Here is a 27278-nt window from a genome sequence, read left to right as displayed (position 1 = left end):
AGAATGCGAGTTGAGATGGACCATTACACAGCGATATTAAAAAAATGGAAAAAGAGGCACCTCTACATACATGGTAGGAAAAAGCTTTTTATTCTATGATTGTTGTTTTATAGGAGAACACTTATGTTTCAAAACCACAGGTAATTGAAACACAATAGTAAGAGCACACACACAGTGAAGGTAATTTAAATATTACATATATGTCAACATCTTCTACGAAAGAGGCTAACATACAGTTTTGTGATATTCAGCCCTCTCCCATCAAAACAACCCCCAGCTGTATGCAATGCTAACTCCAGTAAGGAAATTGGACCCCAGAATTTCCCATTGTCTAATTAGAAGCAAGAGATCTGCTGATCCTTAGTCAGAGTTGGGAAAGTCGTCTTCGCCTTTGGCCATGAAAGGTTTGAGGTTCAGCCATTGGTTTGCGTACCTGAGTCATACTTTGCCTTTATCAGAAGAACCAACAGAGCAGCAATAAAAAGTAAACTGTATTTTTTTTTGTCTTGTATTGATTAAAAAAGACTGTCCTTTATATCTTAGATAATGAAAGACATTGAGGGTTAAAAAAAAAAAATCAATTTCCAAGAAAAATATCTTTTTCTTTCTTTCCATTTAAAATCTAAATTTCCATTTGTTGAATACAAAGCTGTCAGATTTGATTTTTGGAAGCATCCTCATCATTAGTGAACTTCTCTTACTTTCTGTTTTTAAAGGGTGATTAATAGTGTCAAAACACAAGCTTTTTAGGCACCTCCCACGAGAATTCTTCTCTTCCAAAGTGACCATAACATGCAGTCTTCTGATAAATGGGCTTTCTTAGGTTCAAATCCCTGTGTGTATAATAAAAAGAAGAGAAAATTTTTCACATTAAGATACTTTATGATAACTAAAATTAAAATCCTGACGTTGATATCCATTTCATGCCCTTAGTCAGGCATGCATATTGTGGAGATGCAAGCATACCAGTGAACATGTCCAATGGAGAACCGTAACAACGACAACAAAACTTAAATGTGAAGTACTTTAGGGCTACAGCAAAAGTTGTTATTGAGAATTAATAATTTTAACAGAAAAGGTGAAATAACCTTCAATTCCTTTTGTAAAACAAAGCATATCTTTCTTCACAGCAAAGTAACCTAAAATTATTGGAATAAAAAAAATTATCTTATTTTATTTAAATTCCACATACTATATGAGGCCAGATGATGAAATGTTTATGTTTCATACGAAACTTGAAAAGTACATCTGTTGTCTTAAAAGATACGGCACACTGGTAAATCCATAAAAAGTATCAACTGTGAAGACTGACAATGACAAAATGAGAGAAAAGTCTCTTTTGTACTGCATGGAACAATCCCATGCTGGTTCAAGAGCCTGACTCTTACATTGTAACATCTAATGGTTTTACAGGAAGTCATTTCTGGGATGTGATCACCAAGATATTTTCCTTTTTGTGTGTTTCTATACCTGACAATGACTCCAGGCCGAAGATCAAAGTTTTTGTGCACAATGTCCAGCAGCTCTTTCTCTGTTATTTTGGAAGTTCCATAAGTGAACAGTGAAATGGATAGTGGATGAGCTACCCCAATGGCATAAGAAACCTATGGCAAAAAAGACACCATAGTCAGCAAATAAACTCGGTACCCCAGTCGCCAAAAGTGTGCAACAGAAGAAAGAATTCATTCATGAACCATCTTAGGAAAACTAAAGGCATCATCTCCTCCATTTCCCATATTTGTGCAATTTGTATTTGCAGAAAAAAAAAAGATAAAACTTATGCTGACGTCTCTGGTAACTTTCTTTTCCATTATCCAGTTACCCCACGTTTATTTCCATGATAGGTGTCAGAGGGTTGAGGGCTCAATAAATGTCCAGAAAAACAGCCAATGAAATGAAAGTTAAATGAAAAGGCTGAGCTTCGAGAAGGCGATAGCCTATTAGTGACATTACAGTGGTCTTGAACCAGGCACGTCAAGGTCTTCCTTTCTTCAACCCCAAGTCATGATCAAGACTGCTTCTACTACAGTGTCTCATACAATGTGTGTTCAAGGTAAAATTGAAAAGGAAAAATCCTTTTGAGAAAAGCAACATTCATAGCAAAACCATACCTGAACCAGAACACGGCGACAGAGCCCAGCTTTCACAAGAGACTTGGCCACCCAACGGGCTGCATACGCAGCTGATCGGTCCACCTTCGTATAGTCTTTGCCAGAAAAGGCACCACCTCCATGGGCTCCCCAGCCACCATAAGTATCCACAATGATCTTTCGACCAGTAACACCAGCATCTCCCTGAATCAGCAAAAGAATTCGCCCATTTTACAATCCATTTTATTATAAGTCTCAAACAATGCTATGCATCCTTCAGAAGGCTAGAAGAAGGTGTAATTTCACCACATATGGATTGCTGTGGGGAAGATGAAGGAATGAACTTGTCTCACCAAACTACAACGGTGGCTATAAGTGTTCTTGAAAGCCAGATTCATAGGACAAGCCATTCACAACTGCAATCAAGTAAACAGGTTTATACACAGATAGCTACAGATGCACTGCCTATTTCAAAAGTAAATATTCCAGACAATATGGGAACTTTGGTTTAGAAGTGACATATCTACCACATCCAAACTGAATACAGAATATTGCTAACAATTTATGTGCCATATAGGAAGTATTGACAGGTTTTACAGTGTTAAAAAAGTAATAATCAGGCTTTCATATCTTTTGGTCAAAATCTGAAGTTGTGTGAATATGAAATAGTAGATGACTTTTTTGTATTTACCATTGAAAGGTATGTCAGTGCTACTTTATCAACCCTGGAGACATTCAAAACCCGCCTGGACGTGTTCCTGTGCAACCTGCTCCAGGTGACCCTGCTCTGGCAGGGGGGGTTGGACCAGATGATCTCCAGAGGTCCCTTCCAACCCTATGATTCTATGATTACATGGAAGCAAGCACCCAACACTTCCAGTGCGGTATCATTACAGAGACTGTCGTACAAATATGGACTAAACCCCACATTTTCAATCCCAAAATATTTATAGTCTAATTTAAACTATACACAACAGGTATGGAGTAGTAAGCAGTTACAGGTAATTGAGAAAGAAGGATTACTTCTTTCTAATAACAGGTACTTGTTGTGAATATTCTAAATATTCTAAATTGTGAATATTCTAAAATATTAAATAAGGAAGTGCAGATAAACTTCTAGCTGCCTACACAGCTATCCTGATTGCACCTCACAAGTACTTCATATTTTCATTTGATCTTGGCTAGCTGATCAGTACCTGTTTAATTGCCTAACCCTCCCAATTTACCAAATGCTTAATCTTTCCAGTGTGAATGGAAACATGGTCAAATTTGAAATTCAGTCTCCACCTGTGCAGGCAGGTTTGAAATTCTGTGGAATATCATGTCAGTAAAATTCAACTGCTGGAACGTTTGCATGGCAAACACAAGCGGAGAGTCAAAGTTTTTCTTAGAAAGACTGTGTGTCTTGTCTACACAGAAGAAAACCTTTGGCACTGTTTGTTCCATGCTGCTAAGAAAGCAGCAAAATGTAAATCTGAATTGCAGATAGCTGAGCTTATTTAAAGGATCCTGTCCTCCTGAGGCTCTTCTGCTTGAATCAAAACTTTCTGATGGCACAGACAATTGCAACAAGAATGCCTCATGTGCCATCATGACTTGACTGCAGAACCAAGTAACAGGAAGAGAAATGGACCGGTGAAAGGGAAAAAAACAAACAAACAAACACCAAAACCTCTCATTTTAAAGGTGCTGAAAGAGCACAAATGCATTTGTAAGGCCTGTGGAAGCCACCTTTGAAACGAGCTGTAATGTCTTCATAGTACCAGTGGGTGTTGCTGTTCGAAAAATGGTGATAGCAGCAGAATTGCTAATTTTGCCATAGCCAGAATTCAAGGTACTACAGTGCTCAAAAACATAAGGTGAACGTCCCGAGTGAAATACATGTGTCTTCCTCGGATGAACTGAACTGGAGATTAAAATGCCTTCTATAGCTAGCGTTGTTAAAAATAAAACTGAGTAATACTCATAAAAAGTAATCAGAAAGTTCAAGATGTAAAAGACAAGGAAAGAAACAGTTATTTTCTGATTGCCGCAACGTTATTGTAAATTGCACAAGTGATGATAGCATTTGTAAGGCCATGGACAGACAGACAGATTGACCCATACTAAGTAAACTTGTCCCAGGTTTAAAAAGCTGCAAACACACACTGCAACGTGCCTCTGTGTATGTGCAAACATACGAAATACACAGTAGAAAAAGCAAAAAGAGTAGAAAAGGTATTCACAGTTGGCTTACCAAATGCAATTATATTACATTTTTAAATTGGTGCAGTTCAGTGCACACCTGAAAATTTTCATATGTGTAGCCTTCTTTTTATACGTAGCTGTGATTGCTGCATTGGTTTATTTGCTCCAAGTTAAAGCTCAAGTTTGCCTCTCCATTTGTCCATAGTCTAGGATGTCAATGATTGTATAATCATTATTATAATGATTCATCTCATCACCTTCCTACTTATTCCGTGGCACTAATGTCAAAAAGACACAGCACCTTAGAAATAATTCTGGGAAATTTCAGTAAATTAATGAACTTGAACAGCAAAGGAAAAACAATATCTACTTGGATTTGCTGTAAAATTTGACTTCATTTCAGGAAGGAGCTTTGAAGTTTTGCTGTGATAGTGAACTGAAGACTAAAACTTTGGAAATGGTGAATTTCTTTCCAAAAACTAAACCTCAGAAGTCCTGATCCTACAGAGAGTGGAAGTTCTGCCTGACTTCTGTGATCAAATTATAAATCCCAGGTCCTCCATTGCCTAGATAAAGCAAAAGCAACATTTATTTTTGTACCATGAGAAGCCTGTTAGGGGCTGATTTTCAGAACAGATGAACACCTTCAGCTCTCATTGGTGTCAGGCAGAACAGTGTGAGCTATACGGACCTGAAAACCAGGTTCACTGTAAGAGAAGTAAACCTTCTCTTGTCCATCTCTTTGTAAAGAGTGCTTTTCATGAGAAAGGATTGCATGTCTCTCTCAGTGCTGTAGTTGGGAGAGCTTAAGGAAACCCAGAGCTGTACATTCCACATGCAACATAAGATTCTGCTCAACTTGCCTGCCTAGTCACAACACGTGTGATACAACCATGCCCTCAGAGGTTACTTTGGCACACAAAGTGCTTCCCCCACAACTGCGGCTTGCTTTTTACTCCCTAGGACAGGCATGCCAAAAAGCTGAGCATTTATTTTAAGACACACACCCAGTGACAAAGGCAAGTTGATAAAAGCACCAAAATGATACAACACAAACCTGAGGCCCTCCAATAACAAAACGTCCGCTAGGTTGAAGGTGATAAATAGTTTTCTCATCCAAGTATTTTGCAGGGACAACAGCTTGGATCACACGATCCTTCAGGGTTCTGCGCATATCCTCCAATGAAATGGTTTCATCATGCTGCACAGATATCACAATGGTGTGAACACGCACCGGGATGACTGCTCCATTCTCCTGCATATACTGAACTGTGACCTGAACAGAACAGGGAGATGGAGGAAGTAAAAAACAAAATTGCTATAAAACCTATTACTGGTCTACATCAAATGTCATGCTATACAAAGAGCAAAATTGTAGCAAATGTCATTGCTGATGTTATAGTGATCACTGCTCACATTGTTGCCAAGGTATGGGAGATGAAGCCTATTTTTTCATTCGTCATTTTTGCTGTGCTGAGAAAAATAAATAAATAAAAAGACTCAATATGGACAACCAGATTTTCTATGAAATTGTCCAAATGTGTAGTTCCATTGGGATTTCCAGTAAAACTCCCAAGCCTCAGAAATGGATGTTTTCAGCACATCTTCAAAAAGACCAACCCAAATCCCTAAATACAAAATCAATCCTTTGGATCTCCCATCGCTTTTTCAAAAAGTACAGACCACTTAGGTCTGAAGGGTTAAATGTTTCTTCACTGGTAGGTGTTTTAAGTGCTCCAAGCACTCTGATATAGGTTAACCATTTTCCAACAGTCAAGGAGACAATATTATAAGCAGTGGAAATGTTATATCTGCTACTTGTAGTTTATATATCTTCTACTTGTAGGTTATCCCGATACTCTGAACACCATCAATTGCTGTTTTTAAAAATATTTAAGATTTCTGCAAAGAAAATGTTTGCGTTTTCAATGATCTGGACTGTCTCTAGCAGTATTTACCTGTGTCTTAGAGTCAGGTCTCAGCCAAGGAAGTTCTCCATTACGCCTCAACTCTGCTAACTTGGCATTCAGTTTATGAGCAAGAATAATTGTTAGAGGCATACATTCTTCTGTCTCGTCTGTTGCATAACCAAACATCAAACCCTACAGGAGGAGAAGATATGCTTCAATCACTGTTAAAAGCATCACAACCAAAGGCAACAAGATTTCATCTGAAGCAAAGAGTAAACAGTACCCTCTGGTTTACTTTCTACTGTTTTACTTTACAGTGCAAGAAGCCTAAACTCAGGTCAGGCTCCAACATGTTGCAGTGTAATGAGAAACAAACCACGTTCCTAGAATTTTTCACTGAAAGCCTGAAGGTTTCCATGTTGAGCTGGAAACCTGGACAAAAAGGGAGAAGTTTTGGTGAAAAAATCAGGTTATTTCACAGAAATAAAAATATGTTGGAGCAAAAAAATTTCTGTCATAGGAAAGGTGTTATAATTAGCCTGGAAAGGTTGTACAGGCTTTTATGTATGAATACAGACACACTTGTACTGCAGCTTGCATCTGAAATTTCAGTGGAATGAGATGTGAATACTCCATGAAGGACATACGATTCAACAGTTTATGGCACCTGCCTCAGATTTTCAATGCTACATGCTTCTAGTCACAGCTTCTGCTCTTATTCAGTCATGTTCCCTGCATCAGGTTATCATTTGTTAAACAGAGTTACCAGCATTTTCTTTCTCTTCATCCAATGTATGTTGTGACCAAAAAAAAAGGAAAGACAGGAAGGTACTTTGATACAATGGGAAGGGAGGCCAACAAAGTGCCAAAGAAAGTCAGATATCTTTTCATGTTATGCAGTATTATGTCCCCATGACAGCATAAAAGCATTTTAATTTAGTCCTCAAGGGTTTTTTGAACAATATTAGCTTTGCTCCTGGACTCTGATAGCTCCACTTATGGTTCTCAACAGCGTTGTTATAAACTAGATATTACTACTAATGATAACTAATGTAAATGTTAAACTCACTCATATTGGCATCAGTCAGATTATGGTGGTTTTATGTTAGCATCTTTCTCTTGGGAACATACCATAATTATCTACATGTGTTATTTAGCTCATAGAAATGCAGCTTGGACAGCCTTAATTATGTGGAACACCTATTAAAATAGCTGCCTCTGGGAAATAAGTGAGAACTAAAAGTACTCTGGCATATTTGCCTTCATTGTACTAATGCTGAAGACAGTTGAAACATCGCCTAATTTTATGCTGTGTAAAATCTCACGAGTTCTGTGAAAGTAAACAGATCCTTTGTTTATTCCATCTTACAAGACAAGTCTGGCTGCAAGACAAATGGTCTAATGAAGCTAGAGCTACTCAACAAAAACATGAAATACATAAGCAAAAAACCTTCCTGAGTTCTAAGGACACATCCTAAGCTACTACAAACTGCCACAGCTTTCCTAACTTGCATGAAGTGCTGTAACAAACACCAGGCAAAAGTTTGACCTCAAAGAACTTCCAGCTGTTTTAATAAATACATGGGTTTTATTCTGGGGTAGCCCAAGATGGAAGTGTGGAAATCTTCACATGGGTTTTGATTTAGAAAATAGGGCAATAAGATGGGGTAAATTTTTTCCATTCAATAGCTTTGATGTTTTAGATGTGATGTTACATCTACCTGATCTCCAGCACCAACATCCTCTTCATTCCTGTGTAAATGAACACCTTGGGCAATATCAGGTGACTGCTGTTCCAGTGCCACTAAAACATTGCAAGTCTTGTAGTCAAAGCCTATTTGGAAAAAAGAATAGTGGTGAATTAGCTTTTTCTGTCACAATTAAAGAAAGTAACACGGAACCATATGAAAAAATTTTCATTCCGAAGGATACTGCATTCAGAACTCAAAACCTAACTGCTATTTTTAGTGAAATTTTTTGTCAATACAACACTTGAAACCTTTTTTGGAAGGGGGGGGGGTTATAGGGTTGCCTTTATTGCTTGTTACTGCTTGTTTTCTCTTGCATTGTCACCCTATGCCAAGCCAATTCACATTATGAATTGTTAACTGCAGAAAACTAGTGAAAAAAGTAAATCGTGAACCTCTCCTAAATAAATAGTATTAAAAACTTCTACATAAATTTCTAAAAGCTGATGTTTTCAGGAACCGAAGGCTCTGCTCTCTGATACATTATTTGTAATACATGTAAAGCAATGTGTGTATTTAAGTCTCTTGCAGGAGTTTGTAGGAGAGCCACAAACAGAGAAAAAAAAAAAGCAGATTCAAGTCTCACAGCAAACCTGGAAGTAGAAATTTACTCTACATTACTTTCAAAGAACAAAAGGAAGGTTTTAAAAAGAAATTGAAAGACTTACAGAAGACCGTGGCAAAATTTTCCACCTGTTCCTAGGTATATTAATAGCAACTTGCTTCTCTCCAAATCCAACCTTTCCTAGAACTGTAGCTGCTGACCAAACTCATGGTCAGCCAGTACAACATACATACATGTCCATATGCATATGATCCACTTGAAGAATGCTCCTCACCCTCTTTTACGTAGGCTATGTGGAGAAGAAAAGTTATATTTCTGTGTGCAATTGTTTGGTTTATCTTTTTGTTTTACTTCTGCATAGAAATTGTTTTTCACTGGGTCACCACATCTCCCTTTATAATTTTTGGCAGTTGGGATAAAAAGGAGATTTATGACCTACTAGATTTGCCAGCGTTTTCTGAAAGCACTGCTGTTACTTGATGGTGGAGGTAACCTGCAGATGTGCTGGTATAGTACTCTCCCTCCACAACGTCCCTGTAAATTCAATAGCAATTAAAGGACTGCAGGAAACAACTTTTTTTAACCAAAAGCTCTTAAAAGATACACTCCACTGTAACAGTAAACTCAGAATATTTGTAATGTATAAACAGATACATGGCAAATTAGAAAATGAAATGTGTCTGGTATATAAAGCATTTTGTCTTTTTTATCATTTGTGCATCATACAAACTGGATTTGGGCTGCACACTGGGCAGTGTAGGAGGAGTTGTTCAGAGCTAACAAAGCACCTTGCACAGTGAGAACCTGCCTTACACAGAATTCAAGATGCTACCACAGTACAAATATATAATGGTACAACAAAATGAAGGAGCTTCCTTCTTCTCTCTCTTTTGCACCAAGATGCATCATTTGGCTTGCCAAATGAATAACCACGATTCAAGTTCTTGCAGGTTTGGAGGAGTGGTAGATTCTGTGGCTCAAGATGCAGTTAACCATTCTGGCCTAATACCACAGTCCAAAGTACATTCTGCCAACTCCCTTTCAGTTTTAACTAATGTATGATGGTTTTTCTACTTACTGGGTAAAGCCAGAAAGCGTATCACGTAGCACCATGTAAGCAGCATTCACACAGGATATTCAGTTTTTATCAGGCTTCCTAAAGCCCATACATGGAAATGGTGACAGACCTGTTTTGCAGTTGCCTATTTCTTGCTCTTCAAGGATTTCATGAGTTTTTCCACCAACCTTTAGCTGAATCATCATAGCCAATATGTCTAATTGCATCTCGGACAACTCGTTGATAATCCACAACAGCACGAGATGTGATCTCCCCACAAAGCAACACCATTCCTGTCTTACATACTGTCTCTGAAAAGAGAGATGAAAACGGAATTATAACAGCAGAATGACCCATCCCAATAAGACAAATAACTATGCTTGTGATGATGGTGATTTTTCCTAGATGTATACCAGGTTTTACCCAGATTATACCCAGATGTACTGGGTATATACAGCTTAAGTCCTTTCTACCCATATTTTCAGCATTATTGGCCCCTTCAACAACAAATTCTTTTCATATACACCATAATCTGAAAGTAAGGAAAGGACTAATGTGTCTAATTTACAAATGGGAAGGTCCAAACACTGAGCATGATTCAGTGATATGCACAGACTTTAGGGAAATATAGCATTAAACTGTGATTTCTAAATCCACTTAATCACTCTAAGGTACGTACTAAGGCTAAATAGAACTCACCAGTGACCAACTACTTTGAAAACTTGCCTCCAGTCCCAGGAGGAATAATCTGAAGATGGGGTTTAGTTACATAATACGTGAACCTGAGAGTTGATGGTACAACTCTTTCTGAAGAGATTTCAAAAAATAAGCAGTTATGGTGACTTGGACTGAAAAAAACAGTACTTTATTAAATATAGTAAATTAACTTTTCAACAAAACATTCAACTATTCTTTCAAAAATCCACTGTAATGAAGAAACATCTGTTTCTCCCAGGAAAATCTAGTCCACGCACAAAATTAACTATCCTACCCTTATACAGCCTGCTTAGCCTTCAGTCTTTATAAAAACTTGTACTGTTCATTCCCATCTCTCCTCGTCTTGGACACTAATTCTTATGTATTTTTTTGAGAGAAAAAATGAGTTAGCACCGAGGTCTTTAGGAAGATCATAAAAGAAAGAACGGTGACTGACTGATGACTTAAAGCAGCAAACAACTTACCGCAAGCAACTTTGGCATTCGGGTCCTGTTTGAGATGGGCGTCTAGTACAGCATCACTGATTTGATCACAGATTTTATCTGCAAGATATCAAAGTTGTGATTCAAAACCATAGCACTCAGTACAAAACATGGAGGGTTTGCATCACTTTGAATAGGCAGGTATTTCAGCAAGGAATTATTTTATGGTTTATTACTGGAGTATTTAAGCTATCTAAATAGAAAGACATATGAAACATCCTGCAAGAAAAGTCAGTAGATACAATGGGAATTGCTTACTGTTGTAAACTAACGGTGACTACAACTTTACCTGTAGTTTTCTGCACTTAAGTGTGCAACAAGTACGCTATGCATAGAATTACCTGAGAGGCTGAGGTTTTACTCCCAGCCTTCTCCTTCTCTAACACTGCAAGCCAACACAGCACACGCTCCACGTCAGAAGTATTCTAACAAGGTGGTATTCCACCATCACCTTCCATCTCCCCAGCAGAAAGCTAGAATGTACCTGACCAACGCTGCTGGTAAAGCCTGAGAAAGCGTTCAGATTAATACAGATAATGCACAGCTCAGAGTCAAGTGCCTGTTTCTGGTTTGCTACTTCCCACCGCTTCCTACCATCCTGCAATGCCATCTCCTAATAATCCCTCCAACCCCCCTAAGGCAGGGGAGCGAGCAGCACACACAGAAGCAAGAAGGGGTTACCAACTGAAGTTTGCCTGAGGTAAATCTTGAACATATCTTCAGTTACATCCCAAATACTAAGGTTTCAGCTCAGGTTTATCATAATAATCTTTCTCTTTTTCTTTCTTTCTTTTCTTACCTTCTTAATGAATAATGAATCTTAATCACATAATGTAGCTAATCTAATGAACACAGAAGGGCAGCACCCACAGCAATGCCTTCCACAGGAAAATGCTACATTTTCCTCATATATTTTTATTTTATTGTTCTTAAAAAAAGTCTAGTATTGTATACTATGTTTAGATGTTGCCATAACATGCTGTGTGGCAAAATAATCTCCTACCTTGACGTTTGCAACACAACCTGTTGGAAAGCAAAGTTTTGTACGAGTATGTCATTAGAGCCTTTTAATACGTTTAACCTCAAGTCAAAATAAATTCTCATTTATTTTTATGAGGAAGGTGTACATTTATCTAAGAGGGACAAATCAAAGACTAGAGAACCGATGTGATTCTGACACTCTTCAAAACAGAAAAAACGAACGCAAAAGACAATTAGCAAATGTAAGTTGCATTGGAACTTTCAGCCTTGCAAGAACTGTACATGGATTACTAAATTTGAGACAATTATTACCAAAACCAGGAATCAGACACCTTTCTTGCAATTCAGTTAGAAGTCCAAATGAACCTTGTTTAGCAAGACTGGGGACACAGGTGGCAGGGGTGATTAAAATGTATCTCCGTTTGCTCTCTTCAAAGTTTCTATTTTTATCAGTAAATATAGCTGTATTTTCAAGCATAAGAGCAAAAATTATTGATGAAAATATGTAATTTTTGATTACCTGGGTGGGACAACAGAGCAACTGGGATAGGATGACCTTCTTAGTGCAGGTCCAATGCCCTGCAGTAAACTCATAGTGATTGAGATGGCTTTGTAATCTTTTTTCCACCACCTGTAGTTTCTATGCCAGGAACAACTTTTATCCCTGTCCTTGCTCCACATGAAGCACATCTCACCTGCAGTAGATGCCAACGTCCCATGCTTGTCTAAGTTCCCTGTATGGCACATACCGGGATATTACATACATACTTTCCAAAGCATTTAAGAAGGGCACAGGTAATCCCATATGACTAATTCATCCTCATTTCTCCTCATGGTTCCTATCTGGTACAAAGAACCTTATGTTGGTTTTGCATGCTGGGGTTGAAATCAATTAATGAACTAAAACTTTCACTAAATGTCTCAAGGGAGCATTAGCCATAGTAGGCAGTGAAATCAATAAGGGATGATTTAACAGGATGTTTTCATGGCTGTTTTTTTTTCTTTTGTATGAACTGTATCATTAGTATCTACGGTAGATAGAAAAGCAGCTCTTTTGCATCCCTCTCAGAGAAATAACACAGCAAATATTCATGAACAAAAAGCATAGTCCACATTTACAGAAGGGGAGAATTTGTCTTACAAAACTGTTACTCTGAAAAGATTATGATAGAAAACCAGATGAACAGTCGTCCATAGAAATGAAATTATCTCCATACAATAGGATTTGTGACATTGCTACAGAAATACTGAATTTTGGTGGTGGTATTCCAAAGATGACATTAAGAAGCTGCAGGAAGGTTTAAGATAGACTGAGAAGAATGCCCCTAAATCAGAAAAGTCTGTCTTACAGCATGAAATCAATCAAGAGCAATCTAGTTTTGAAAAGCTGAAGGAAAGGCAACCTACCAGAGGAAATCCTTACAGGCATTGGGATCACAGTCTCTAAGAACCTAAAAATAATATGCTGAGAGAAAAGTTTTTGCCTGATGGACAATAATGTAACTACAGCTGAGAGCTGGAAATTAAAGAGAGACAGATACAGATTCAAAAAGGAATATTTTAAAAGGGTGAGAATCCAGTGAAAGGATTCCTTGTTCCTTCAAATCTTTAGATGAAAATTGGATATCTTTTTAAAAGGTATGAATGAAATTAAACCATAATTTACTGGCATGTTGGAAGAATTCTTGCACGAAATGTTATTACCTGTGTATTGAGGTCAGACCAGATTATATATGAGAGGTCTGTTCTGGTCTTTAAAATATATGTGAGAATTTAATCAATTAAAACAGTAAATCAGAAGAATTTAATCCACTATGCTGATAGCATATCTTCAGATTAAAATAGGCTAAGACAAATCAGTTTAACAACAGTTGCCAGTCATATCTAATCGTTGTTGCAACAACCAACAGTTCTAGTACAACTAGATCCAAATACAGATACAGACATATCTATCAAGACTGGAAAGAGAAATCTAGCTGGATGATTGGCTGATTAATGCATTAAATTAAAGGCACGTCTATTAGTAAAGGTCTCTAGTGTAAAATAAAACCAGGCGTTCTATTTTTAGCAATGCTTAGCAGCTTCGTGCACCCTTCATTCTGTTATTTAAATTTCCCATCCCAATCATCCCATTTCTCTTATTAGCTGCTAAAGGTGACAGGACTTGTTTGTCCAATATTTCCTTTCTTTTTTTGTTCCTTCTTTTTTGGAAACAGGGAAAGCATAATGGACACCCCCAACCCCCCCCCCCCCCCACGCCCCCCCCCCGGTGAGGCCTTATTGTCTAAAAAAATGACGTAATAGGTAAGAATTCAGTTCATGCATACCTTCATGTAGTGAATTACTACCCAATAGGATGAATATTGCAAAAGGGATGTCTAGGCTGAGGATTTCTTGACTGAGTAGAAAAGTATTAGATAACCATGAATTCTTTTTGTGAAATCCAACCATCCCACAGACCCAACCTTATGGCAGAGGTGCCAATCAGCTGTAAAACAGCTCCTGCTAACTATAAAAGGAATGAATGAGTCCACGGGAGCTGATGATAAACCCTACTCAAATGCCCAGTTGTCAAATTCTGAAGTAAAGGAGGCATTCAACAACAAAAATGATCTCTAATAATTAGAAGGAGCTTCAGTTTTCCAGATAGTTGGACATAAGTTTGTGATGTGAATCTAGACTATGTAAGAGCCATGACATCTGCAAGTTCTCAGGACCTCCCCAAGAATTCAGCTTCATGGATTCACCACACACACACACAAAATCTATGAACAGCAGTAACAACTGCAGTTAAAAAAATCTCCGCCCTTTGAAGCACAACAAACAGGTACAACCACACTTTTGGCTTTGATGGTGTAGTAAATATAATAAACATTGAACATCTCAAAAGGGAAGTTTGATTTTCTTAAAAACTTGTAATCATCAAAATAAAATTTGGTATGTTATTTATATCAACATTAAAAAATCATTTTAAACTAGAATGTGAAAATACATATTCAAAATATGATAAACTGAGGAATTCTCAGTTTTCTGTTAAAAAATTAAAACAGTCAACAAACTCAGATACTTATCATGAGCACTTCATCAAAAAATAAGCTTTCCACCAAAAAAGTTTCACTAGAAAGACTTCGAATAGCTGAATTCGAATAGCTGAATTGTGCTGTATTACATTTTTCCTATTTTAAAAGACTCTTGAGGAGTCCTAATTGATAACTGCAGTGGTACTTCAATATTAACACTACACTGTTTAAACATCTTGTACATCTGTTCTCTTTGTTCAATACACAGTTCACTGGAATATTATATATATTGCTAAGTATATACAATGTTTGACATTGTTAAGTATATATAACTTTAGATATAAGACATGCAAGCATCAACTTGCTGGAAAGATCTGCATTTTCTGTTCGTTTGTTTTCTTTTGTGTTTTTTTTCTCTGAATATCCAGAAGATAAACATGTTTCTAATATGGTTGGAAAACTGAGGGTGCTTTTAACAGATGTTTTCTCTTATATTTTTAAAGAGATTCCTTGATACTTACTGGAAAACTGAATGACATTCTGTTTGCAGGCAATTCCACCCGAAGTCACACCAGATAGGGGAAGGAATTGTTCTTAAGTAGTTTGGTACCTCTACGACATTGTGGGTCAGAGAAACACACAACACCTTTCAAAGCACAGTGAAACCAATGTGCAGCACGGACAGACACTACTGGACAAAGCAAACTGGAGCAGTGACGAAAAACAGCTATCTAAAAACCACTGAAATCTTTTTCTTTCCCATGCTGCTATCTATGTGCTTTCATTATATTGAAATGAAGAAGTCATATGTAAATCTTCAGAGAGTTTGGAATTTACCCTACTAAATGCCAAAATTAAAGACCTGGAAGGAAGTCCCAAATTTTATACCCAAGTGATTTTGAAGAATTTGGACTGAGAAGATGGGATAAACAAAGTCTTCTATAAAGCCTTTGGGGAGCATAGGTAATACCTGTATGTTATTTCCAGCTATTACTTGCTTCTGTGGAATCTGGACTTCTTAGTGACACACAACTCTTAGGCATTGCACAGGTATGAGGCAGTTCTCTGTATACCCAAATAAATAAGCATGTAATTTCTCCTGCTTTGTTTATTAAGAAGGAGGTCTCCATTAAAGCACTCAGTCCTCAGCTAATATAATCAGAACAATTCAAATTTCCACCAGACAAAGATCTGGTTCAGGATCTTTACTTCATATAATGCCCTCTAGCAAAATTATACTATTACATACAGAAGAGAAATAATCAGAAACACGCAAATTATCCATTTGGTATCAAACAGGGGAACTCAAAACTCACAATAAAATTCTAGTGCTACTGATAATGTCAGAAGGCCAACTACAGCCTAAGACACTGGGTCCCATTTTAAGAAATAGCCAACATCTTCCTGGATGATAAAAACCTAATAGCAAGTCTACATAGCCCGTGTAAAACCACAGAGAGGGAAAAGGGGGTTTGGCCAGGATGTAAAGGTGGCCAATTTGCTGTCAGAAACTAAAGCTATCGCTGAGACAATTAAGACCTATTGCTGGGCTGTGTTCAGGAGCAAGAGTTTGCAGGACCACCCAGAATTACTTACTGTCAACCTGTCCTCCCTTGATTTGGAAAATCTGTACCTTTCCTTCGTCACAGGCGCTTGAGTTTTCAGTACCCTACATGAAGACCTAGGCTGTTTAAGAAAGTATAAGCATCACAGCCTTGAAAACATCTTGAGAAAATTTCAGTTTTTCACTCAAGCCTCTCAGGTTGCCACTTCGCATCTCATAGTACCTGCAGCCTCTGCCAGATGAAGGGCTGTACACAAATCTAACAAGTGGTAACACTGTTTAACAAAGGTCTGCAAGTGTTTCAGCGCGGGAGGGAAATAATGCTCATGGGGCTTAGAAAAAGGCCTACTGAGGGCCAATAGACTTTTTTGAAATAAAGAAGGGAATCTGAATACGAACTAAAAAAGAGCCCAAATTCTAAAAGAGAAAACAAGACAAAAAGAGAATTGGTAAACGAAGGAAATCAAGGGACAAAGCTAAACCTGGGGACTCAGTTGAACTCTTTCTGTTCTGAGACTTATCTATTATTGCCCTAGGGGGATTAAAAATAATGATTAAAGTAGCATAAATTGTGACCTGTCATCTTTGGAAATACCATTATCAATTTAAAATTACCATATCGCATAATATTATTTATCCTACAAAACTACTTTGCATGACAGACGCTGGATATAATTATATATAAATTTGAGATGAGACCTATGTCCTAAGGACTGAATGTTGTCGTGATTTTCTGATTGCGTTATGTCAGAAAGAACCCCAACTGGCTTAACCTGATGTAACTGCCTTGACATTGACAGAGACGTACTCAATTGCATCAGCCATGGGTTTGATCTGCAGTAATAAGTTAATATTATAGAAAAGTATCAGAATTATAGACATAAAATTCTCACTGCTGAACTTTCTATTCTCTGCTATGTCATTCCACCCATTTATGATTTACTCACATAACATGAGTACAGACATGAAAAAGCCTTATTATAGCAAAAGGTACAGGACACCAAATCAGCTTCTAAAATAAATAGACTTTTCAGGACATCAAACAGTCTATTGTGCCCCGGCCTCATTTGGGGGCACATTTGCTGTTGACATAAGGTATGTGTTTATGGCAGATGAACATTTGTTTTCAATAAAATTGAACTAAGCTCTGCTGACCATACATAAAGTTTAGCAAATAACTGTCCACTATTTGCTTAAGCAATTCCATATATTGCATCAGATGATGGAATGGGGGGAAAAAAGTCAGCAACTGTGCCACATACAGCTGCTGGGACCATTGATTTTTAAAAGCTTTAAAATAGCCTGCTTAGATATATTGCTGTCGTGGGTGACAGTTTTAGAGCATAGCATATATGCAGGACAGTTTCAGAGGGCCTGTAAAGAGATGGAACTTGAGAAGCAAGGTATGCATTCTTCTCCATATGTGAAACTTGAGTCTATCAGAAATCTAGTTGTGCCTCCACAGCAATACTGAAATAAATTCAGATTAAAAGGAAGGAGCAGCAACCATACACCCCACTGCCCTCCTCAGTGTAATACACACCCTGCATAGGCACGTAAGCTCCTGTTGGAAGCACCCTAGTTATAGCGGTTCTGTAGTCTATATGGACAAGGTCCAATAGAAATAAAGTAAAAAGCACCCTGTTACAAATAACTTCTATAATAAGATTAATAGAATATGACTTCTTCTTCAGGCTTTTAAAACATTTTAAATAAAAATACTATTTTTTAATGCATTTGCCAAAGCTGGTTTCTTACCTGGATGTCCTTCTCCCACCGACTCCGATGTGAACATGAAAGCCCCTTCATCATCCAGTGTGTGATCACATAAACCGTCCACTGGCCCATTCATGATTGTGATGCTTTTCCTGATGGATTGTTATAAACAGTCGTTGAAAAGTTCTACCTTTAGTGTCTGCTTTAAAGGAGAAGGTTCTTTATTTGCAGGACTACTGCTGTCTTCACTTGCTACCTCTTACACCAACCTGAATTTCAGTGTGTGAAATCAGCATATGCTTGCATCTGTGTACACACGCAAGGAGTATGCATGTGCCTGAAGTCTGTATCCCTACCTAGCCTGATCTGTCAGTCCCTGAGCTGCTCCTATATATGGAAAAGTGAAAGTGCCTAGATAATCATGTGAGGAAAATGGAAGAGCCCATTTCTTGGCAGGGGAGTTAGTTAACTTTAGGATATTTCACTAATTAACTCAGTTCTTGGAAACATTCTGCATTCGACCCGTGCAAGATTGGTTATCTTAGCAACTCAACTGAGCATGAAGTAACACAGGAGTACTGCTCACAGTTCAGGTCAGCTGCCTCTTCAGTTTGTCTCTCCCCTAATTCTGGGATCTATGTTGTGCTTCCAAGTGTCTGTTGTGGTTTTACAGGGATAGGTAAAAAAATCTGTAAATGCATGTCTTCCCTAGCAAGGGGCTGGAAGAAGTTCGCTCTGCATGATATAACTGTGTTTTCCTTTTACTTTTTCATCTCTTGAAAAGTAGAATTCTCTCATGATTTTTTTTTCATTTTCATTCATTTCTCATGCACATTTGAGAGACGAAACATCTGATAAGATCTTGCATGACAAGTGCTTCTCATTTATGCAGACCTCTCCCTTCAGCCTTTGCTTTTCTTTTCCTTGGTCCTCTCTTCTATTAATTCAGATAAATCTTAATTCTCTTTTTGTATGATATTCTCATATTGTATTCCATAACCCTTAGAAAAACAGTAACTGCCACATCTGAGTACTCTGTGCTCAGTTCTGCTACTGAAAATCTCTTCTAGTCAGATGTCTCGCGTCTGGAATATGCTGGTGGTATGACAGGTATGAAGACAGGTGGCATTTTTGGGTATATGTGTCTTTAAGTTAGTATACAAAAGACAAGTAAACATACCCATGGGCCAGATCCAGAAACTGCCCAGCACTACTGCACCATTATAAAAAAGTGTAATTATTCTTAATTCCTTTACAGAAACCGTTCTAGTCTCAAACTCAGGCCAAATCATTGGTCTATCAAAATAAAAAATTCCCTTTACTTCAATGAACACTGAATCATACCCTCTTAATCATTCAAAGTGTACCTGATACGTGGATTTGAATGAGTAACATACTGCTTGTTCCACTGATATCACTGATATCCAGTGATAAAGATCACTTTATATGGACCTTTGGATTCAAATTTCTGCTTTGCTACATATTTATGTAAGAATTCATTAGAATTTTCACTTTCTGCCTACATTCCTGAAAACAATAACCAATGCCTGTGAATGTTCACCAATAATCTGCTGTAGCATCATCCCCATCATTGACATGGAATTGTTCATTTCAAAGACATTTTCTTGGTTTCCTGTTGTACAGAAATTACTTCACGGAATGAAAAGCACTGTTTGCACTTAAAAATGCAGAATTCACACATCAGATACATGTTAAGAGGCATAGTTGTCTCTGGAGTAAACTGCCATTCCACTACCATGAAGATTCTATCCAAGCCTGAATAAATTACACATTAACACCACCTAGAGAAATTGAATTTGTAAAAAAAAATAGAAGACCAAAGAGTAATTAATTACATTAACCCTAGTTAATGGGTAACATTCAAAAACTATATTAACTTTTAAAGCAAAATAACACCAGTGATAAATATTCATTCTTAAATGTAAATTATTTTTCTCTACGGAAGTAAAGAAAGACATGATGGGAATGGATAAAACACCTCTGATAAAAACTTTCTTCATACAGGTAAGAGTTTTCATTCTAATTCTACAAACAATCCTCCAGCAAAAGCAGACAACACTGACTAGTGTCAATCTGTGAGTTCCACTCTCTCTTGCTTCTGGTTTTGCTTTTTCTTGGTTTTCAACACCACTTAAGAACAGAAATTGTAGTTTGGGAATCAACGTTCTTGTTTTTAACAAGAATATTTTGTTACACTTAAGCAGAATGCAGAAACAGGCCTCTCACATAATCCTCTTATTCCATATAAAAATAAAAAAACCCACTAATTCTTAAAATGCTGAAGAGTGTAAGCAATTTGACATACATAAGTAATGAGCTTACAGGCCCATTGTTTATTTTGCTTTTACAGTTCCTCTTTTTGGGCTCACTTCTGGCTAGTTAAATGCATTGGTCCTTGAGACCTTTGGAGGGTCACCCTTCATTAAAAGAGTCTCTCTGATAATAGTATTCTAGAAATGCTGCACAGCTGCATTTCACGTAACTTGTGTAAAAACCTCTAGTTTGAACTGCTTCCAGTAGTGGTTTTACTATCAAGGGCAACACGTTTGCTTTATGGCCATGAAGCATCTCAGCATGTTCTCTTCTAGGACATTTGTGACCAACTCTAAACCACTGTAGGGTTAGGTAATGTTTAATTTGGCTTCTCTTCCCAAACAATTTGACTTGTTAAATATTTGTAAAAAGGTAAGATAGTGCTCTACCATCATGTCTTTTTGGCACAGATCTTCTGCTTATGCAAAAAAAAAAAAAAAAAAAAAAAAAAAGAGAGAGAGAATGATAGTAAAATAATGATTGATATCAGCATTTTTCCCCATTACATTTTATTGATAATGACTCATCAGTCAATGTAGCAGGCTTCCAAATTTTCTGCTAACTTCATTGTCATACTCAGCAGCTTTGTGGGACTGAGCCCTAAGAAAGTCAGTTTCTCTGCAAATCTCTTTATAATTTGTATAGTGTCCATCATTGTATTAAGTATCTTTTGACTATAGTCTATGACCTTTACTCAGAAGATTTCTAATGGCAAAATCCTCTCAATCAGTATGACTCCTGTGCTTTGAAATGAGGCTAAAGACAGGAAAATTACAATGTAAAAATAACACTGTCCTTCTGTATTGCTCTAAGTAGTTATTCATATTGACTATAATGTCAATCCCAAACACTGGAAGAGCAATGTGAATCTTTCTATTAACTGTAAAAGTCTTCATATTTGGTACCATCCCATGGTTTTACCACTTTTACTCGGCAGTTCTGCAAAACTACCCCCTATCTAGCTCATATAACACTTACCAGCTGTCAAGAGGCATGGTTTTACTGCAGCCTTGAGAAAGCCCTGAAAATAATGATGTGAACAAGATATAACCGAGAAAGGAATTTTATGAGTGATTGCTATTGATGCTGCTGATTCTCTAGACAGATATGACTGATAAATTGTCTTGACCCTAGACCTCTCATGACATAGTCTCATTGGATCATTTTACACCTTCTCCTTTCTTACCCTTATCTGCTTTTCTCCTCTACTCCCCTTTCCTCATTTTTTTTTGTTTATATCCTTTTTGTTAAAACACATTTCTCTTCTTTTTTTTCCATCTACTTACTGCTTTCCGTCTCCCTACCTGTCTCTACTGATGTCCAATTTACATTAAAAACCACTGAGAATGGAGCCTACATGGATGAACCATGTCCGTAGAAATGAGGAAACGAGTTTGAGCTAATAGCTTACAGATAAAACACTTCTAACTATCACAGCAGAAGGGGAAGGAAGAGAGTAGGTATCCTTAAGACCTGGTCATCCTCACTTCAGCTGCAGAAGACTCACGTTTTCGTGGGAAGCGATACAGGTTTAGACTCATTCACTCATACTGTTTCACCACCATGGTAACTTTTAGGTGACTTCTTCTGAGTGAGAAGGAAATCGTACCAAGAACTCTGAAGAACTTCTGCATGATTGGAATCAGTCATAGGAAAACCATTGCTTAAGCTATGTAATTTGTCTCTCTCACCACAACTTTCAAATGCAAAAGACAATGACTTGATTTGTAGAAAGCATACACTTCACAATAACTTAAAACTACAATTCCATTGTCATTAAAGAACCCAAACACGCTTAACTTTAACAATATACAAAAATATTTCATGCATACAGATAACACATAGGAAAGTGTTTTCCTAAATACTTTTATTCTATTCTCTCTATCATCAGATAAGACCTCATTTTATTAAAGTTGACTGTTTAATAGTTAACTGCTTAAGTTTCTCATCTTGCTGTTTTTTTCTCACTTTACAAAATCATACAAGGAATTTACTCCTAATTTATGCCTTTGGAAATAAAACAGTTTTACAGGTGTGTGTGAAAACAGCTTTAATACTAGTTTCATTTGAGCTATTTAGGAGGAGTAGTTCATATAATAAAAATAGTGTGTTTTCAATAAGTTACTGTAGTTTATCTTTTTTCTATTGGAAATAAGCAACAAATTATGCAAGTCTCACAGGGATGTCTTTGAGGGCTTTTTGGTTTGCTGGTGAAAAGACTTGATTTAGCCTGTACCTTTTGGTCTGGGGGAGGTGGATATTTTGTTTTGTCTTTAAAATTAACATAAGGAAGACTTGTTTAGCTGGGTTTATTTCTTTTGCATGAAGAATGACAAGTCTGGTCGGAGCCATAGAGCTTGAACATCAGGAACTAAACACAGAACACCCACCTGCTTCAGAACTCTCACCTCTATCTATTATTACCTGAAAATGAGAGTGGCTCAAGGCCTCTCAGATGCGCAGGTGTAGAATTTCACTGGCCCATCAAGATTCAGGGTAAAATAAATGTTGTGGGACAGAAAAACCAGTTGTGATTGTAGAAGGAAAGGAGGCAGTGTGTATTCCGACGTGGGTGTTTATCACCCAGCATTTGTTCTTTCATATCATCTTTCTCTTTCTCTGGAGTATGGGACCTCCTGCAACCTCTGCACACTACCATAAGCAATTCAACTCTTTCATTCTTGAGCTTTCTTATAACTTTTTGAGTTAATACCAATTCCACTCCCAGCTATTTCTTGGTGTGCAGCCTATGTACTATGTCCACAGTTACTTCAGCTTCAGAGAGATCTTCTGCTGGGTCCCCCATCTGCCTTCCCTTCCACTCCCTCAGAAGTTTTTCCAGGTTCTTTCATTCCTAACATCAAAGAAAATAATTAATTTTACTCCTCTCCCACGCGCTTGTCCTCTTTGCATCTGTTTGACCTCAAATTCTCTATTCTGACACATCACTGAATCATAGAATGTTTGAGGCTGGACAGTCTCTAGTCCAACCCTCTGCTCAAAGCAGGACCAACTTGAACAAGTTGCTCATGGCCATATCATGAAGTAACTTGTGCCAGGGCCTTATACATGAAGTAGCAACTTAAACTTGCTTCTTAGGAAATAATTAAAGCTACTTTGGGCACAAAATTCTGCTTTCATTAAACTCAGCTATAGTCTTTTGTACTAATTTCATTGGGAGCATTATTTCTTCAGAACTGGGATAGTAGACAGAATTGAATACAACTTAATTTTCTGTTTATTCACTTAATAAAAAGTTGTAGCTGTTTATGCCTCAACCCCAAGATCATTCCTCAAGGCTCTGTAAACTAGACACCTGTTTACAACCACAGGCATTTTAAACACCTCATAGATAGACACCTCGGTTTCCTGCATAATAATGATAAATAAAAAATTCTCTGTTTTCCAATCAGTCTTCATAAATTAGCATTGCTGTACCAGAAATGGTGTAAAAATAGCAAGATTAGTTAAAGTTTAAGGTTTCCGTTACGCTGATTGTTTTTTATTGCTTCATTTAAACAGCATTAAACCATACTGGTATATAATTAGTTCTGCCTTTAGTCTTTGGCAGTTTTTCCTGTTTAAGTTATAAGCTCTACAGAGCAATATTCAAGCATTTGTTTGTGTTACATCCCTATGTGGAGCACTATTACAACAGAATCACACATTGCCTGGGTCCTCCATAAATGATGAGGGTGTAGATGAGAAAGAGTGGTGCCCTATTCCATCTTTGTCTCATACAGCAAAAAGTGTTTTCAGTTTGCAAACCTAACAGTGTATAACTTACTGATTTAGAATTTTACTCATGAACTATTATGCTAAATTTAATAAACAAACCCATCCATTACTAAAGTTATGCCTCGGACAGGAATGGAAAATTCTTCAATTAGAAATTTCCCTTCAACCTTACAGAAAGCCATCTATGTATTTTCCCTGGATGTTTTTTCCAGTTGCTAAGGTCAGTTTGGCTAGGGGAAGATTGTCATCTGACATTTAACAAAGCACAACCATTAATTTAAAGTGTGTGGGGTGTGGCCACACATCAGATACACACACAGCCACGGTTCCTTTCTGGGGGAATATTTAGGACTCCATGCTGTTGATAACAGGTCTGATCACCTGTCCAGACTAAACCCCATTACAGCCATAGATCTGTATCTCAAAAAGAATCTGGCTAGGGAACTTCAGCTGTCTTTCAGCAGCTTGGGATCTGTAAGATCTGCTGCTTTCACGTGTCTCGTGACATTATTAGTGTGTATATATGTAAACCATTAGGATTTCCTCAGTACCTTAGGAAACAGACTGATGCATTTAATCAGCCATTACCCAAGAGATTTTGCTGCAGTGTTTCATAGATGTTTACAATACAGGTGGTCTTTGGACTTCGAAACAAATATTGACTCTAGTACATGAAATCAGGTTTCAGGAACCTATCTGCAGAAACAGTTGTGGAATTTGTAAATTCTGGCTTCCTGACAAGGAACATTAGGTTAAATTCAGACACTTTTGACTTTTTCTAGATATGTAATGCCAGAGGAGACTTTTCTTTCATGAGGTACGGGACTATAATTACTTTTCTGAAACATTTAGTGATCAAGAACCGTCATAAGTCTACACTATATGCATAGTGTACATGAAACAATAACCAATATTTGCACATGTACCTTTTTTATGCTCACAATTAAAATATTTACATACTTGAACTACTTGACACAGGCAAACAGTTACATACTCAGTACCAATCTAGTAAATAATGCATAGCAGAATTTTCCATTCATACATACTGAAAATGACTGCACAATTCTGTGAGCTCCAGATTTAGGTTTGTATGGCTACCTGGAAAAAAAGTTACAACAAACATGCAGCAACTTTTGTAGTCATGATTCCTATCTATGGGTTATTCACAGCCTTCTCAGACATGTTCCCACTATCATTACCACAGAGCTCAAATACACTACTGGCACTCTGAGGTCTGCGGGAAACTTCTAACTAAGTAATCTGATTGGTCACATCTTTCAGAAATCCCCCAACCTGACCTTGTTACCACAGCTGGTTCAGCCAGGGATGGCTGCCATCCAAGGAGCAATTTCACATACATCACCTGGGCAAATACATTAGCAAACAGGAAACATCATTATCTTTCATCTATGTCTGAGAGATTTCACTGCAACTAGTCATTTAGCAGTTTTAGATAAGCAAGTCTGAAATAAAAGACTGCCAAAAATATTCTTAGATATCTGAATAATCAGGGGACATTAGATAATGGATGAAGGGTACATAGCATCAACCAACACAAGTATATAAATGATACTAGACAAAAATGCATACAGTAACCAGATCACACAAACGTTTCTACAGATTCCCATTCATAGATGGAATATATAATGGAAAATTCCCATTTCACCAAAAGATCTTCAGGCTTTTAGACATAGTTGCAATCTCACAGTTTCATTTGATACCTTTTTTTTTATTTTTTAAAGTCTTTTGCCCTGAAACAAATAAAAGTCTCATGATTTTTTCCAGATTTGTAAATAGATAAATTTGGTTTCTTAAAACAAGGCAAATAAGAGTCCTACATCTATTACTGTGTACTATTGACATTTTAAATAGCACTCCGGAAATGCTGCCTTGCAATTTTTTGAATTAGTTTTGAAACTTTGTGTTCAGAGGAAATTCTGGGGTATGTCAGCAAAAACTCCAAAGATGTGCCGTGCAGGATATCACTATGCTTCCTCCCCTGCCATCTTTGTTTTGGCTTTATTTTCCAAAAATTATTAAAATTACTATGTTAAGAATTGATTCATAACCAACTAGAAAGAAGCAATGCGGGTAAGAGGTCTCTGGAAACATTTTTTTCATATGCGTAAATATATATATATGTTTGTCCACATACTTTTTCTACAGCATAAGGAAATTTTCCTATTACTTTCTTCATCTCTAAACAAGCATCACAGGATGCTTGAAAGCACCTAATCGTGGTGATACCTTGAAATGAAATAGATCAAGGTGCTTAGAAAAATTAGGCTCTAAACTTTCAATATCGTATCACGGAGCTTATTACAATTATTGTTATAAACTTCCATATATACTGGGCTACATGCAAAACTGAGTCATGTTATCTATGCCATTGTTTTTCCAACAGAGTGCTTATCATAAGAGTGAAATGCACATAATATTTTTTTAAAAAGCAGTTTTTTAAAAGTCACATGCAGAATTATCAAAGTTTAAAAATAGAAAAAAGAGAATCTTTTAATGATCCTTCCAAAATTATTAGTAATAAAGACATATGCACCTAGTGGGTCCTTATTCCCATATTCTTTGTGACTGACAGCCTGCTTGCTCTGCTAGAAGTAGATGTATAACAAATTCATCTTTTCTGTGAGGGCAAATTTTTGCCCTTCTGCCAAATGCCACTAGGTCTAGCTAAGAACTAATCAGGACTTGTAAAGTGTAATGATCTCATTTTGACCCTTAGCAACAACGACACTTTTTGCAAAGAGAAGTGTCAGGACTAAGAATGCCACACCTTATCTTTTGTACTGAAACATGTAAAAAGGACTAACACCAACAAAAAAATCTCCTGAATATGATCAGTGTTTACAACATGAATTAAGACTATGAATTCAAAAGCTGGTTCTTAAGGATTAAGATCAATCATTTTGTCATTTCTGCAATGCAGAGTATTCAAGTTATGCTCATCACAAAAATCACAGTACTCCAGGAAATGGACCAGCAACACTAGATCTCCCCAAGAAAGCAGATATAGTTTTAGTCCCGTAAAAGGAAACTGAAGCCTGCAGCTCTACTAGGCAGGGAAGGAGAAGGACAGAACTACCAACTATTCTCCTTACCGTCCTAAACCCTACCCTACATAGGTACATAGGGTACTCACAGGTAGTAGCTCATA

The 27278-nt window shown here is 37.2% G+C and overlaps 1 protein-coding gene across 2 annotated transcripts; it reads right to left on the bottom strand.

The window, feature by feature from the left end:
- Window positions 1–67: 67 nt before the first annotated feature.
- On the bottom strand, window positions 68–19333 carry MAT1A (methionine adenosyltransferase 1A). 2 transcript variants are annotated; one of them, XM_074590801.1, is made up of 10 exons: window positions 18307–18400; window positions 18080–18189; window positions 10739–10816; window positions 9746–9868; window positions 7909–8021; window positions 6236–6379; window positions 5335–5553; window positions 2112–2294; window positions 1471–1604; window positions 68–833 (listed from the first exon to the last, which is right to left on the bottom strand). In XM_074590801.1, exons 2-10 carry the CDS (start codon window positions 18171–18173, stop codon window positions 731–733), a joined length of 1191 nt encoding a protein of 396 aa, XP_074446902.1. In that variant the 5' UTR covers window positions 18174–18189; window positions 18307–18400; the 3' UTR covers window positions 68–730. The 2 variants fall into 2 exon arrangements, with proteins under 2 accessions (XP_074446902.1, XP_074446901.1); XM_074590800.1 differs by having other exon boundaries at window positions 18080–19333.
- Between the last annotated feature and the right edge of the window lie 7945 nt (window positions 19334–27278).

The sequence above is a fragment of the Larus michahellis genome, chromosome 6, assembly GCF_964199755.1.
Source record: "Larus michahellis chromosome 6, bLarMic1.1, whole genome shotgun sequence".
In the NCBI taxonomy this organism is placed as follows: Eukaryota; Metazoa; Chordata; class Aves; order Charadriiformes; family Laridae; genus Larus; species Larus michahellis.
This window is presented reverse-complemented; position numbering and strand designations above follow the sequence as displayed.